Here is a 15,429-nt window from a genome sequence, read left to right on the forward strand (position 1 = left end):
CTGCAAAATACAGTATATAATGACCAATGTTGGGCAATTAATTATATAGTTAATTCTTCAAAAAACTAACTGAAAATGCAGCCAAGGTGTTTTTTAAATAAATATTTAAAACTATTTACAGAACAATCAGCTGTTCTGCATCAAATCTGATGCCACACAAATTATTTGTGCCACTCCAAAAAATAATTTCTGTCCACTATGAGATAAAGGAGAACAACAGCCTGATACCTGCAGGCCTGGCAACAGGAGATGTATCACGCCTGTAACACCTGTAACTTTCAGCAGTCGCCTCATTGTTCTGACACACACAACAAAACTATTGACTACACTACACACTAACTACACACTAACTACACAAGATTTGCGCTAAACGTTGCAAATCTCTCACATCTCAAAACACCACCGTCACTCCTAAAAGTTCCCCCTTCCTAAACAATTAAATGCCATGTTGCCATATTATTTTTTGATTGGTCGACATGGTACATTTTTCCAACAATAGGAAAGGGTGGGGGTTTTTTGGTTTTGTTTTTGCTCACAGGTGGAGAGTGCTTTCGAGCATTTTCCTTATAAAATGCTGTTTTTACCGTTTCTTCCCGCAGTAAATATAAACAACGATAGTATTCAGGAAGAAAACCAAACATTGCAGATATTTTTATCATAACTCTGGTTTTACGTGGCCTATCAACACAATTTAAAAACTGGTATAAAGTCCACACTTTTTCCGTCAATTGTTCCGTCTGTCCTGCTCACATCTCCAATGGTTGTACACGTTGTCATTAATGTGGCTTCACTCCTCATCAGCCACGCCGCTTTGCTAGCTAAAACGCCGGTGTCGGCACATAAGGACGGTGTCATAGCCTGTCAACGACGTTGATTGGCTGCGTATATACGAATGTGATTCGCATTATTGGCTGGACTATAGGATAAGGTGGCATCGTTCTAATCCCATACAGGAGCAGCCAGTCACTCACTGACTAACACTGCAAAAAAGAATTGTTAAAGTTTTAATTTTAATTTCAATTCAGGTTAGATCTTTTTTTGTGCGCAACGCAGATTTTCTGTGCACAGAGACCGTGCCAGCAGTGCGCAATTGCGCACGTGCGCAGCTTAGAGGGAACATTGGTCTCCATCATTTTCTTGAGGCCTGCAGTTTATGTAAGATATAATATAAGATATAACAATATAAGACAAACAGTATGAATGTAGTGTAGTTATACTCAATTAATTACCCCCAAATCACTACTTGATGTCAAATACTGTTGAAGTTACGAAGAAAATGAATTTTGTCGACATGAGCCCCCAGTGCTAAAACAACACGAATAGTGATCCAGATTAAGGCACTAAACTATGCCAAATTACAGTAGTAATGAGTAGTAATGCCCCAAAAATAAATAACTAAAAGTGAATAAGAGCAGCAATAATGTCAAGTTATGAGGTTAATTCAACATGTAAAATGTTCAAAGTTATTGCAAATGTATCTAAAGGCAAATTATAATACAAATACGGGGAGTTACTACTGATAGGTTTATAGCTTAACCCTATTCGCTGGAACATTGAAGGCAATGTAATTACACAGCAAGCAAGACACGAGTAGGCAACATTCTTTATGTTTCACGTGCACGGGAGAGAACTGGACAGGCGCCGTTCCTTCGCTTGACCCCAGTTGCTCTCGTCCGCTCCCCCGTAACACTGCTCTTTTATTGTGGTTACATGAATATGCATAGGTTCATTAACATATGACATCTTACATAGGTATGCATGTGAACAAAGAATATCCTGTGTGTGTGTGTGTGTGTGTGTGTGTGTGTGTGTGTGTGTGTGTGTGTGTGTGTGTGTGTGTGTGTGGCCCCATATATGACTTCCCTAAACCTGCTGGCCTGGAAGTCCAGCAGTTCATCTAAACAAAAGGCACTTAGACTAAAACAGATATAGATACGTTTATCCTACCATAAAACAGTAAGACAAGGTACGACCTCTCCCATGCTCCCAGAGTGTGGGTGTGAAAGCCAGAACACTCTGGAATGCACACAATGCTGTTGTAGACTATTAAGGATCAAACCTCCTATCACTACACAATCGATTATACACCTCTAAGCATATATGGTTAAATATTCCTAAGCATAAATGACAATCAACATTACAAAAACCTAACAACTACAAAGTGAATTAATATATTCAAGGTTCATTTTATTCCATTTATATTTATGTTTATTTGACTAGATTTTATCTTAATCTGAATAAATGTCTCTGAGAATATGCATTTGTATTCGCTTTCAGGTGCAACTGTGTGGCTGAACACAAAACTGTGCTGAAAACAAAACTGTCCAAAACACATGTTTCGTGAATCTTATGTATTTGTTTGTGCTGTGTGTTTATTTATTTACACAGGATAATTACATGTCATCTTATAAACACTGTATTCTCTTAATTCACCCTCTATTTCACTTGTTTGCCTACTTTTAATAAATAGCTTTGGCATAAAAAGTGTACCAAAAATAATTATGCTTATAAATGACAGATGATTTAACCACTTCCTGTCTAGTCAACACAAAAGAGAAACAAAGCGCATTTTGTCTGATTTTCTTAATTTAGTTATTAGAAATTGCAACTCATTCATGTTTGGCGGTGCAATGACGTTTTAGTATGGAAACTGGTTGATCTTATAATAATCAGTATTTTCTGTTACTTGTTTTTTGATCGTGATAAGCTGCTGTCATTAAATGTTTCTTATTAGATGTTGGATTAATTGATACACATATGAGGATTTATTTATAGATATACAATACAATAAAAAATTATTTTGAGCCCACATGTGGTGATTACAGGATGTATAAGTGGAGAAACAGTTAAGTCCAAATACACTCTCAAAATTTAAATGATGGTATGAAAGAATGATCATCATTGTCATCTTTTATTGATGCCACCATAGCTGAGAAGAAGTGAAAAAGTTGAAAAAATGTATATATATTATATTCTTTACATAGACATAGAAGCTTTTACAAAGAGTTCATTTTGTTAAAATTTTAGAAGAATATTATACAAAGCAGATGAGCGTAAGAATATAATAATGATGAAATATAGTGAAAAGGAATTTTACAATTCTTTTGAATTTCAAAAACAAGCAGCCTGAATGCACAGCTGTGAATCAAAGATACCAACAGCAAGTCTGCATAGTGCAACTGCATCAGTTACATATCTGAATCATACTTAAGGTAGTGAAAAGCCCATAAGCAATTTGACATATGCTTTACAGCTTAATTATTTTGTTTCTTATACCTCAGTATTCAAATCTGAACTCTCTCGGCTCTGACTGGTGTCCACTGACTTTGTGTAAGTGTGACTGCGTGTCTCCTCTTCCTTGAAGGCACTCTCCAGCACATTCAGGATGGATTTGCGGACTTTATGTTTAAAATCTTGGCCCATGAACACATACAGAAGTGGATTCAGGCAGCTGTTGAGAAAGGCCAGACTGGTGGCTATTGGCATCCCAATTGGAATGATACCTTTTAATATTTTACTTGAATATTCTGGCATGTGACTTGCCATCTCAATTAGACTCATGATGTGAAAGGGAGCCCAGCACAGAAAGAAAGTGATGATAATGGCAGCAATGATCTTAAAGGGGCGACTTGACTGATTGGCCAGTGTGCGGTTTCTTCTGAGACGATGAATTATGACAGCATAACACGAGACAATGACAGTGAAGGGCACAACAAATCCTAGGAGGAAGCGTGTGATAATCATGGCCTGATAACGAAATTGCCATAACTGTGTCACAGGTGGTGTTTCATAGTCATCAGAAAGAGCATAGTTGTCGAAGCAGAAGATTTTGTCAGAGTCTTTTTCAGTGTCCCTGAAGATGAAGTATGGAGCACTGAGAATCAAAGCCACCACCCAAACACACAGACTCACATAGGATGCCTTGCGTACATTTCGGTGGTTCTGAGCACAGACGGGCCACACCACAGACACACATCTGTCCACACTGATCACCACCAGAATGTAGACACTGGCAAACATGTTCAGAAAGCTGATGGTGGTGTTCAGCTTGCACATGAAGTTGCCAAAATGCCAGTGGAAATCCAAAGCTGTGTAAGTCACACTCAGGGGCAAAAATGCAGTGAAGAGGAAGTCAGCCACAGCAAGGTTGAGGTACCAAACTGTGTTAACAGTTTTTTTCATCTTGAAGCCGGTCACCCAGATAACCACTCCATTCCCGAGCACACCGAGGACAAAGGCCAGGGAATAAATTATAAGAGACATGATGTTGAGCCCACCATTACTGCCACTATTCTCAGAGCCATTTCCATCAGGTGCAGCAGTTGTTTTGATTGGATTGAAAGAGTTAGTCGCCATCTCCCTCACTGACTTTAGACCTGCAAAGAAAAAAAATAAGTAAAAGGTTCAGCTCCCAGTCAAAGTTAATAGGAAACTGAAACTGAAGCTATGGTGACATTCAGTCTAAGACAGTGTGTCAACATAGCTCCCAGACAATTAGACAAACATGAAAGGGCATTATCTTAAAATTTGAAATCCTCAAAAAAGCACACTTTTTCTGTAATCAAGTAATCTTCTTCTATCTGCTGCACCCTTTAACCCTCTGGGGCCCATATAATTGGCCATTTTGAACTACTTTTGATGTTTCCTCTACATTTCACCTTTAAAAACTATTTACTTTGTCTTGTTTGGTATCCTTTACAGCACAATCTCACGTGTCTGAATTTACAGTTATGTTTTCATTTTGACATACTGTATTAACACAATTGATCTAAAATCAGACAAAAAACACAAAATCCAAGTAGAAAAAGTTATATATTTTTTACTGTAACAACCACAATCATGTTTAATGAATCATATTTCATAACTTTCAATGCAAATATAAATTGTCAATTTTAAAATCATATGCACAAGTTTTGCAAACAACAACGTTATTTGCACCCATTTACCTTTTACCCCCTAACCCTTAATAACCATTTCAAACTATTTACATCAGCGGTCCCCAACCTTTTTTGTGCCACGGACCGGTTTATGCCCGACAATATTTTCACGGACTGGCAATAAGGTGTCGCGGATAAATACAACAAAATAAAACTAGTGCCGGTACCGAAAAAAAGAAGATTTATTCATAACACACGTGAAAAGACCCAGGAAAACCGAGTTAACGATAAAAACGATAACAAACTAACGCTGAAAACCATACATTTCACACCTGAGCCTCGACTCTCGCGGCCCGGTACCAAACGACTCACGGACCGGTACTGCTCCGAGGCCCGGGGGTTGGGGACCGCTGATTTACATAACAATCAGGTGTTCTGCATTCAATAAGATGTCACACAAATTATTTGTGCCACACCAAATATTTCTGTTCACTACAAAGGAGAACATCACAGCCTGATACCTGCAGGTCTGACAGCAGGAGATGTATCACTCATGCTTTCTGCCTGGAGACAGCAGTCACCTTATTGTTCTGACACACAACACAAAACTATCCACAACACTACACACTAACTGCACAAGACAACACATTAACTACACACTCCAAACACGCTAAACGTCACAAATCTCTCACATCTCATAACTCGCTCTCTCTTTTTCTGCTGTCTTTCCTTCTAACTCTCTCCTGCTCTCTCTCCGTCACTCCTAAACAACCAAATGTCATGTTGCCATATCATTTTTGGTTGGTCGACATGGTGCATTTGTCCACCAACACGAAAGGGCTGTTTTTTGTTTTGTTTTTTGTATTTTTTGGTCATAAGCAGAGAGTGCTTGCTAGCGCTGTCCTTAGACAGTAAACGTGACGAAACTATTCAGGAAAAAACACGCATATATATTGTTTATCATGACTTTGTTTTTGCGTGGCCTTTCAAAATAATTTAAAAACTGGTATATATCACCTTGTTGCTTTGTCATCTTGAATTGGTCGTGTGATTGGCTTACCACGACTACTTTATTCTTCTCAGTCAAACAGCAGCACTCATTCGATTGTTTTGCCCCCTAGCAACAGGTGTTGTGCCAAAAAGTGATCGTCTTTAAAGTGATTTGTTTTTTTCCCCCATCTTACACTTCCTTTGTCCAATATATATCCATTATCCCTCACATGTCACATGTCAAAATCATCACAGTCTTGCCTCTAATGTTCACCTGAGGTGTTCCTCTGAAGTACTCATTTCTAATTTATGTACTCAAAATGGTATTGTTTTTGCCACCCCATCTGAATCCTATGTCACTCACATGCCACGCTAACAAAATTTCTCTAGATTTCCCTGCTACTCTGTGAATACCGTCACCTCTTCAGGTTCTCTTCCACCTGCTCGGTCCTCTCACTAAAGAACACAATGTCATCATAGTCATCATCATAGTCCACAAAGACTCCTTGCTGACCTCATCTGTCAACCTAATGCTACAAACAAGAAGAGGTTACTTGTAAGGCATTACTGTAATCCGATTACTTTTTTCAGGTAATGAGTAAAGTAAGGGATTACTATTGCAAAAACGGTAATTAGATTACCGTTACTTTCCCGTAGAAACGCTGCATTACTGCGTTACTAAAACCTTGAGTTTTTTGCCAGAATGTCTCATGACAGTGACCTAAGCGAGTGCAACGTCGTGACAACAGCTGTGTGCAGATCAACAATGGATAATATATGGAGTGCGGGAGAGAGTATGAGCGTGCAGCGTTTAAAGCGTGGAAGTACTGACCTTACTTTGAGTTTGATTCCATAAAAAGTGACAAAAACATTAGTGTCCGTTGTGCGTGGGAAGAAAACTTCTTTTTACAGCGAAAAACCCCTAAACTTCCAAGCAAGCACCGAGTGCGCTATGACATAATGTGAAATTCACAGAGACACTTGCGGATTCTTCCACTGACCGCTGCGGCACACCTGCACCAGGGTAAACCTCCGCCTACCCCACTCCTGCTTTACAGGTGAAAATAGAGCAACAGGACCGCTAGTCTTTGATTTTACTTATTTTCTGCTGTGTTTTACTTGCATCTATTTGAAAGAGTGAGTGTAAACACAAAAAAAATATTTTATTTTATCTGCTGGAATGTGCAGAAAATAGGTTTAAATGTTAAACAAATTTCTTCCAGTCAGAGAATGCTGCATATAATTTAATTTTTGCTTGATGCATAAAGTTAAAAGATTAAAACTAATAAAACAAGTTTTAAAAAGAGACTTTTCCATTTGATTACATTTTGTATGATGGATTATGCAGAAAAAGTAGAATTGGGCTGAAAGATCTATCGCTTTATCACCTATTCATGTTGTAAATCGTGTTTTTAAAAAGTAACTAAGTAACTAAGTAATTAATTACTTAAAAATAAGTAATCAGTAAAGTAACAGGATTACTTTTTGGGGGAAGTAATCAGTAATTAGTTACTGATTACTGTTTTCAAGTAACTTGACCAACACTGGTCCTCATACATGTCCAGCACTACCATCACATACTCCTCTTCCGCTCCCGTATGAATTCTGACCTTCTTTATACTTTGCATCTACATTCTCAAGGCAAACATTACATCTGCAGTGCTCTTTCTTGGCATGAAGCCATAATGCTGCTCATTGATCATCACCTCCCTTCTTAACCTGACTTCAGCAACTCTTTCACATATCCTCATGGCATGGCAACAACTTTATCCCTTTATAGTTTAGATACAGCTTTGCACATCACCCTTGTTCTTGAAAACTAGCACTAGTCCTGTGAAATAACACTAAATTTGTGTTTTTACATCATGTGACAGTTTAAAAAAATGAATTTCCTGTTTTTTCTTTGCACGTATACATATTTAGAGAAATATTCCTGGGAAATCTTTCATGCTTGGTGAAAAATGAAGTAAATACCTTGTGAAGCTGTCTTGTTGGCTGTTGATGAATCCTCTGCAGAAGAATGTCTGATCCAACTCTGACAGCTTAGCTGAGACTTGTGTGGGGTGTATGTCACTGCTGATAAACATGCAAAACCACAGGAAGTTTTGTAAAAGTTAAAACATGAGAGAGCATTCTATGATGGTTGGCAGTGTGAGGGTTTGCAATGCCCTCACACAAATTGCTAAATTTGGACTGCAACATATTGCATCAAGAATACAGTATTATCTTTCTGAAAGCAAAAGACATGTAACATTAGAACATATATATTCTTGTGAGAGGGCCAAAGCGTTACACAGCTGATAGCTGGCTGTTTTGCTATTTAACACCATTATCTTTCTGTTGCAACCTTGGGTTTGGTAAGTATCAAGTCATGAAATATTCTGAGGAAAACCAACCTGTTTCCATAATCAGTAGCATATAATATAATTCAGTAAATAAAAGCAAAATAATCACTTTCCAACTTATTGTCCCTATGCCTTGGGTGTTTATTTTGTTTTTGTTTTTATTTGCAAGAAACATAAAAAACACTTTATGTTCATGATTAGTGATTTTTTTCTTCAGGTTTATAGAAAAATACCTGATGTATCTGCACATAAGTGCACATAAGTGCACATAAGTGCATATCTGCACATAAGTGCAGATACACATAAGCACATAAGTGCAGATACATCAGATACTAAGTATGTTATTTAGTAATTTAGCAAAGCTCTTTTTTGTGGATGAATTTACTGCAGATTAATGAAACAGTTTATGGATGATATGTCACCCCTTATGAAGAACTAGATCTACAGGAAGTTTGCACAACATTTAAAATGAGAATCTTTCTATTTCTTTTCAGTGACGCAGTATGGGGCTCTTATCAGCATCCGGCTTTGCAATCTTGATAAACTACTTCTTACGCTGAAAGCCAACTGTCCTTTTCTTGTGTCTGCACAATATTTTCACGAAAAAACAAAAAACAAACTCCTTGTGGAAATGTAACCAATGAGTCAACTTCTCAAGGAATAGCAGTTGAAACAGTATCTGTAACAACGTAACAACAGAGGACAATTTATTTAGGGTCCGACAGCAGTTAACCATCTGTGTCCAGAATCTCATACCTTTTTTCTGGACTGTACATTCTTAACAGCTTCAGATCATCATCATCATCATCATCATCAACATCATCAGCCTTCTTACATCTGCCCTGCATTTGGGATTTAAAGGAAACTTAAATCACTCTAATAATTACCAAAATTTGACCCTTTGAGCGAGTATGGTGAAATCTGATTTTCTGTTCCTTTTAACTTATGATCAGAATTGAAATGGAGAATTTTTTTACAACACTTCTACTGATGTTGTATTACAACTCATTACAACGCATTTCTGCTTAACCCTGAAACATGTGCATATGTTCTTTAAGTCATTGAGTCCTTTCCCAGTCCATGAAAAACAAAACTATAATGTCTTCATGGCAAGAGAATGTCACTAAATACTCCTTGAAATAAAAATGTAGAAGCTAACCAGCAAACTTAAAAAAAAAATGTGTATCTATATAGAGTGCTATATGAAATGTGTCTGTGAGTACTTTGAGCCAAACACTCAGTGGTCCAGAAGAAGATGGAGCAGCTGCTGCTCGCCCTCCGACATGATAGCAGGATGGCATTACACTGCTCGTCTTGAAGACCCAAAAGGAAAGTCTCCTCACTAGCAGGAGGTTTAATAATAGTGACATTAAGGCTACCAGGTGTAAAAGTTACCCTGTTGGCTCACACAAGCTCTGCCAAAGCTCCAGACCACATGAGCTCATAGCCCATGAAACAGTTATAAATTGACAATATAATAATAGTTTAAGGTAAAGGTAGAGCATATTTTTTGGAACTGAATGTAACTGCAGCTTCATGACAACATGACACAGTTATACAAACCATATTAATAATAATAATGATAATAATAATGATAATAATACTGATAATGAAGTGCACTCACTGGACTATTCTCTTTTAAGGGAATAGTATTTCATTTGGTATATAAAGTAAGTAATAAATAATAGGTATTGAATTTTGCTTTGAATCTGTGTAAGAAAACATTCATTGATTCTAATCAACAAAATTACTCCCCTGCCACCTACAGCTCAATTTGAGGTATATTGTATTGATATCCCTGGAGCTACAAAGGAGTTGATTCTATGTGAGTTTGCAGTTTAACTTTGAGTGGGACATTTACATGATAATCCATCCATCCATTTTCTTAACCAGTTCTCAATCAGTGGACAAAGAAAGAAATGAAGAAAGATTATGTTTTTTCTATAAATCATGAAGGTCGGGGTTAGGATTCAGAGCTAGAGTTAAGTCATCGCTGATGTTGACTTAGATGTCAGAGGGTTGACCTTTGCCTTTCTCCGTTTTATTAACTGAATAAGTCTTTGACACCTGATTTCTATGAGACTCAGACCAAAAGTGCGTTTCTTTATGATGCATAAAGCAACTAAACTAATTTTAAAAAGATGGAAGAGTGAAGAAAAAAGAGGAAAATATGTAAATGATACTAGTAGTAACTGACTTTTATTGTATAAAATAGCTTATCAGACTCCACTTATTTACCAGCTGCCTGACTTCTTGACCAGAATACACTTACAGTGACAAAAAGATGGGGATTTACTGGTTGATTTGTACCCAAGCATGTTGCTGCAATTACATCATTAAAAGCTGCAAATCAGCCCGTCTGTGCTCATGTCTTCTTCTCAAGACTGCTGCACTATATCAGTAAAACTAAAGCGTAAAGACTCCTTCTGCTGGTTAGATATATACAGTGCAATGAAAAAAGCATTCGCCAACTTTCTGATTTCTTAGCTTCTAGCTTATTTGTAATACTTAAATGTTTCAGATCAGCAAACAAATTTCAACAGTAGACAAAGACAACCTGAATAAATACAAAAAGTAGTTTTTAAATAATGCTATCATCTGTTAAGGGAGAAAAGCAATTCAATCCTACATGATATACATAACTTTACCTTACTTAACCTGAGATATCTTGAACAGGTTGTTTGTGCCCCAAAAAATCTCCAGTGTTGCCAAATTCAAACATTTCTACAAAGAGGAGTGTTCCAAAATTAACTCACAGTGATGTGAAAGACACATTGGCAGGCTCGGGGACAACAGTATATTTGACCTAAACCCAGTCATTCTCAGTTCTGTTACACAAATCTACCCATAATTATGAGAATTATGCTAAAAGTAAACTATACCAGTTTTGTGTCATGCAAGGCATTAGTTTGAATGCTAATGTGAAATTGATTGATTTTACAAAAGTATTTAAAATACAGCGGGATGCAAAAGTTTGGGCAACCTTGTTAATAGTCATTATTTCCCTGTATAAATCGTTGGTTGTTACAACACAAAATGTCAGTTAAATATATCATATAGGAGTCACACACAGTGATATTTGAGAAGTGAAATGAAGTTTATTGGATTTACAGAAAGTGTGCAATAATTGTTTAAACAAAATCAGGCAGGTGCATAAATTTGGGCACTGTTGTCATTTTATTGATTCTAAAACCTTTAGAACTAATTATTGGAACTCAAATTGGCTTGGTAAGCTCAGTGACCCCTGACCTACTACACAGGTGAATCCAATAATGAGAAAGAGTATTTAAGGGGGTCAATTGTAAGTTTCCCTCCTCTTTTAATTTTCTCTGAAGAGTAGCAACATGTGGGTCTCAAAACAACTCTCAAATGACCTGAAGACAAAGATTGTTCACCATCATGGTTTAGGGGAAGGATACAGAAAGGTGTCTCAGAGATTTAAGCTGTCTGTTTCCACAGTTAGGAACATAGTGAGAAAATGGAAGACCACAGGCTCAGTTCAAGTTAAGGCTCGAAGTGGCAGACCAAGAAAAATCTCGGATAGACAGAAGCGACGAATGGTGAGAACAGTCAGAGTCAACCCACAGACCAGCACCAAAGACCTACAACGTCATCTTGCAGCAGATGGAGTCACTGTGCATCGTTCAACCATTCGGCGCACTTTACACAAGGAGATGCTGTATGCGAGAGTGATGCAGAGGAAGCCTTTTCTCCACACACAGCACAAACAGAGCCACTTGAAATATGCTAAAGCACATTTAGACAAGCCAGCTTCATTCTGGAATAAGGTGCTGTGGACTGTTGAAACTAAAATTGAGTTATTTGGGCATAACAAGGGGCGTTATGCATGGAGGAAAAAGAACACAGCATTCCAAGAAAAACACCTGCTACCTACAGTGAGTGGGGCTGTGTGACCAGTGCAGGGACTGGGAATCTTGTCAAAGTTGAGGGACACATAGATTCCACTCAGTATCAGCAGATTCTGGAGACCAATATCCAGGAATCAGTGACAAAGCTGAAGCTGTGCCGGGGCTGGATCTTTCAACAAGACAACGACCCGAAACACTGCTCAAAATCCACTAAGGCATTCATGCAGAGGAACAAGTACAATGTTCTGGAATGGCCATCTCAGTCCCCAGACCTGAATATTGTTGAAAATCTGTGGTGTGAGTTAAAGAGAGCTGTCCATGCTCGGAGGCCATCAAACCTGAATGAACTAGAGATGTTTTGTGAAGACAAAAGGTCCAAAATACCTTCAGCCACAATCCAGACTCTCATTGGAACTTACAGGAAGCGTTTAGAGGCTGTAATTTTTGCAAAAGGTGGATCTACTAAATATTGATTTCATTTCTTTTTTTGTGGTGCCCAAATTTATGCATCTGCCTGATTTTGTTTAAACAATTATTGCACACTTTCTGTAAATCCAATAAACTTCATTTCACTTCTCAAATATCACTGTGTGTGTCTCCTATATGATATATTTAACTGACATTTTTCATTGTAACAACCAACGATTTATACAGGAAAATCATGACTATTAACAAGGTTGCCCGAACTTTTGCATCCCACTGTATATAACTGTAGCAAGAGGTGATAAAAGCAATCTTTTCAATATCATCCTTTCAATGTGACTCCAGCTGCCCACTGTCATTGGACTTGTTAAAGTGGACAAACAAGTGATTAATTCACATATTTACATGATTTTAGACATGTGCTTTTGTTGGTTGTATACATTTACAACCCTTATTGTAACTGTTCCTTTACAATAACTCACCCACAGTCGTTAAATATACATTAAATTCTCTAAATTGTTCTTTTTGATCTTCACTTTGCTAACATGTGTTTCCATGTTCCTCGAGTGTCACCCAGCTCACTCATCAGGAATCTACCAATTCCCGTTTACACACTCATCATGCTTCATGACAAAGCACCTACCTGCTGTGCACAACCTCCCAAGCACCATTCCTTTTAGTCAATCCCTCCCTGCTCTTTCACCTGCTCAGCCTGCACTCCTCTTCTCCTCAATCCAGGTACTGCTCCTCATTCACCTCCAAAGACTTTTAAAATGAAAAAGACAACAATAAAGATGATGACTTCTAATGGAAAGTTCTAATCTGTCAGTTATGTTCTTGTTCTTAACTTCAATAAGAGTAAAACAATCAATAATCTCAATGATCTAATATAGACCTTGGAATAAAGACATGTTGACTCTCAGCCAGTTTATTAATCATTTTACAGAATGGAAGAAGGCTGGGATTTCTCATTTCTGTTTCTCATTTTTCCTCTGTCTCTTAAGACCTGAAAATTATTTCATTTTGGCATCTTACAGGATGTCAAAATTCATCTAGAAGACAGAGCAGGCTTCATGGAGGAGCTATGATAAACGATGCACATGTGTATCCTATGTAAGTGATTTTATCTTACTGTTTTTTCAGGACTCTGAATTTGGAGTTTTTTTTGTATTCATATGTTTTAGTTACTTAAGATTACCAATTATTCATCTAAATTTCTGTCATGAATTACTGTGTTGCAGGAATTACTATACAAAAACAATACAAAAGCAGGAGCCAGGAACTAACAATCCAGGAAGGATCAGAGAAAACACAGCTTTGAGGTAGAATGTGACAAAGAACAAAGGGAGGCTTAGACAATAAAGAAGATTTTATTTTATTTTATTTTTTTTAGTTTTAGTTTTATTTACTTAATTATTTATTCTTTTTAAATATATTTTTGTTATTATTTATTTTATTATTATTTTTTATTTATCCTTTGTGATCCCTGGTTTGTTAAAGGTTTATATTCACTTCATGTGTTCTTTAGTGTGTTTAGGTTTGCTCCTAGTTCTCAGTTGGTTTAGAGTTTAGCTCTTTTCCCGGTGTTTCATCCTCCGTAAGGTCCATTAACATGTCTGCAGTTTCCCTATTTAGTTCTGTCACTTCCTTTTTTATTTTGGAGGTTGTGTTCCTTTTTCATTGTCTTAAATTTTGCTTCCTTTCTCTGGTCTGTTATTCTCTATTCTGTTCTATTTGTTATCTTCACTGCTGTAATCACCCTTTTGAGTATATATAGTTATTGTCTTCTCCTTTGTCTTTTTCAGAGTGTCAGTTCATTTTCCCCTCTTATTTCCCAGCTCCAGCTCTCCCTTGCCTAGTATTAGTTCTCAGTTTAGGTGCAGTTTCTTTTTTTCCTTTAGTTCTTTTTTTGTACTTTGGTCATCAGCCAGTTTTTTGTTTACTCCATCTACCTGTGAGTCAAAGTCAAAAATCTCAAATAATCTCAAACAGCTTTATTAAACATGACAGTGAATTAGATGACCTCCACAGTCACCAGATCGCTCCAACAGAGCACCTTTGGGTTTTACATAATGGATGTGCAACCAACAAATGTGTAGCAACTGTGCGATGCAATCACGTCAATGTCCTCCTGAGAAACAGCCTATTCATTTATGTCCTATTTGAGCTACCCTGTTAAGGCCTGATCTACTAAATAGAGGACATCCTGGGCTTCCCATTGATAGCTTGTGTGGTTTGGGTGGCTTCTCTTAGCTCCAAAGAGGAAGGAAGTCTTAGGAAAAAAGTTCAATGATTAGATTCTTTTTTCCTCGGTTCAGGAGGATATGGATCAAAATCTCTGAGGAATATTTCCAATGTTTATCCACTGCCTGACAACTTCACTGTAACACATGAAAGAGGGGAAAAAGATTGGAGCCTACTGACGCCTTTAATTGTGCAAAGTGGTCTAAGGCAGTAATCACTCGATTAAAAGCTATAAATCAGTCAGCATGAGCTTATCTTTATCTTTCAACACTGCTGCGATACTTCTCATCAAAGGTATAGCAAAAATAATGTTATTTTAATAACTATTGTGTTTCTCAGTATCACAAATCATCCTTTAAATATTCAGTAGAGGGAAATAAGTTTTTTTCTGCATTCATATTTTGATAATGAAATGAGATATAGGTCGACATTATCAGTGGGAAAGCATTAAAGCCAAAAATGTTTTATTGATGCAAATAATGTTGACAGAAATATTCACAATAGTAATACAATACTTATAAACATTTAAAGACAAGTAGATTTGGCCATTTGGGATAAGAAAAATTAAAAAATACATTAGTTTCTTATAGCGGAATCAAGATTTTATAATGTTGACGACATGCATAGCAAACCCATAACATTTTTACTGATTGGCTGATTATTCATTTGATAGATCCGAGG

The 15,429-nt window shown here is 37.2% G+C and overlaps 1 protein-coding gene across 1 annotated transcript; it reads right to left on the minus strand.

Moving 5' to 3' along the window:
* Positions 1-2,094: 2,094 nt before the first annotated feature.
* LOC116335604 (chemokine-like receptor 1) lies at positions 2,095-7,980 on the minus strand. Its single transcript, XM_039619274.1, has 2 exons — positions 7,842-7,980; positions 2,095-4,376 (listed from the first exon to the last, which is right to left on the minus strand). The coding sequence occupies exon 2, from the start codon at positions 4,354-4,356 to the stop codon at positions 3,271-3,273; it is 1,086 nt and encodes a 361-aa protein (XP_039475208.1). The 5' UTR covers positions 4,357-4,376; positions 7,842-7,980; the 3' UTR covers positions 2,095-3,270.
* Between the last annotated feature and the right edge of the window lie 7,449 nt (positions 7,981-15,429).

Source organism: Oreochromis aureus, linkage group 11 (assembly GCF_013358895.1).
Source record: "Oreochromis aureus strain Israel breed Guangdong linkage group 11, ZZ_aureus, whole genome shotgun sequence".
NCBI lineage: Eukaryota > Metazoa > Chordata > Actinopteri > Cichliformes > Cichlidae > Oreochromis > Oreochromis aureus.

Excerpts from the sequence above, each read along its gene's own strand:
- LOC116335604 (XM_039619274.1), bottom strand. The coding sequence starts at position 4,356 with ATGGCGACTAACTCTTTCAATCCAATCAAAACAACTGCTGCACCTGAT.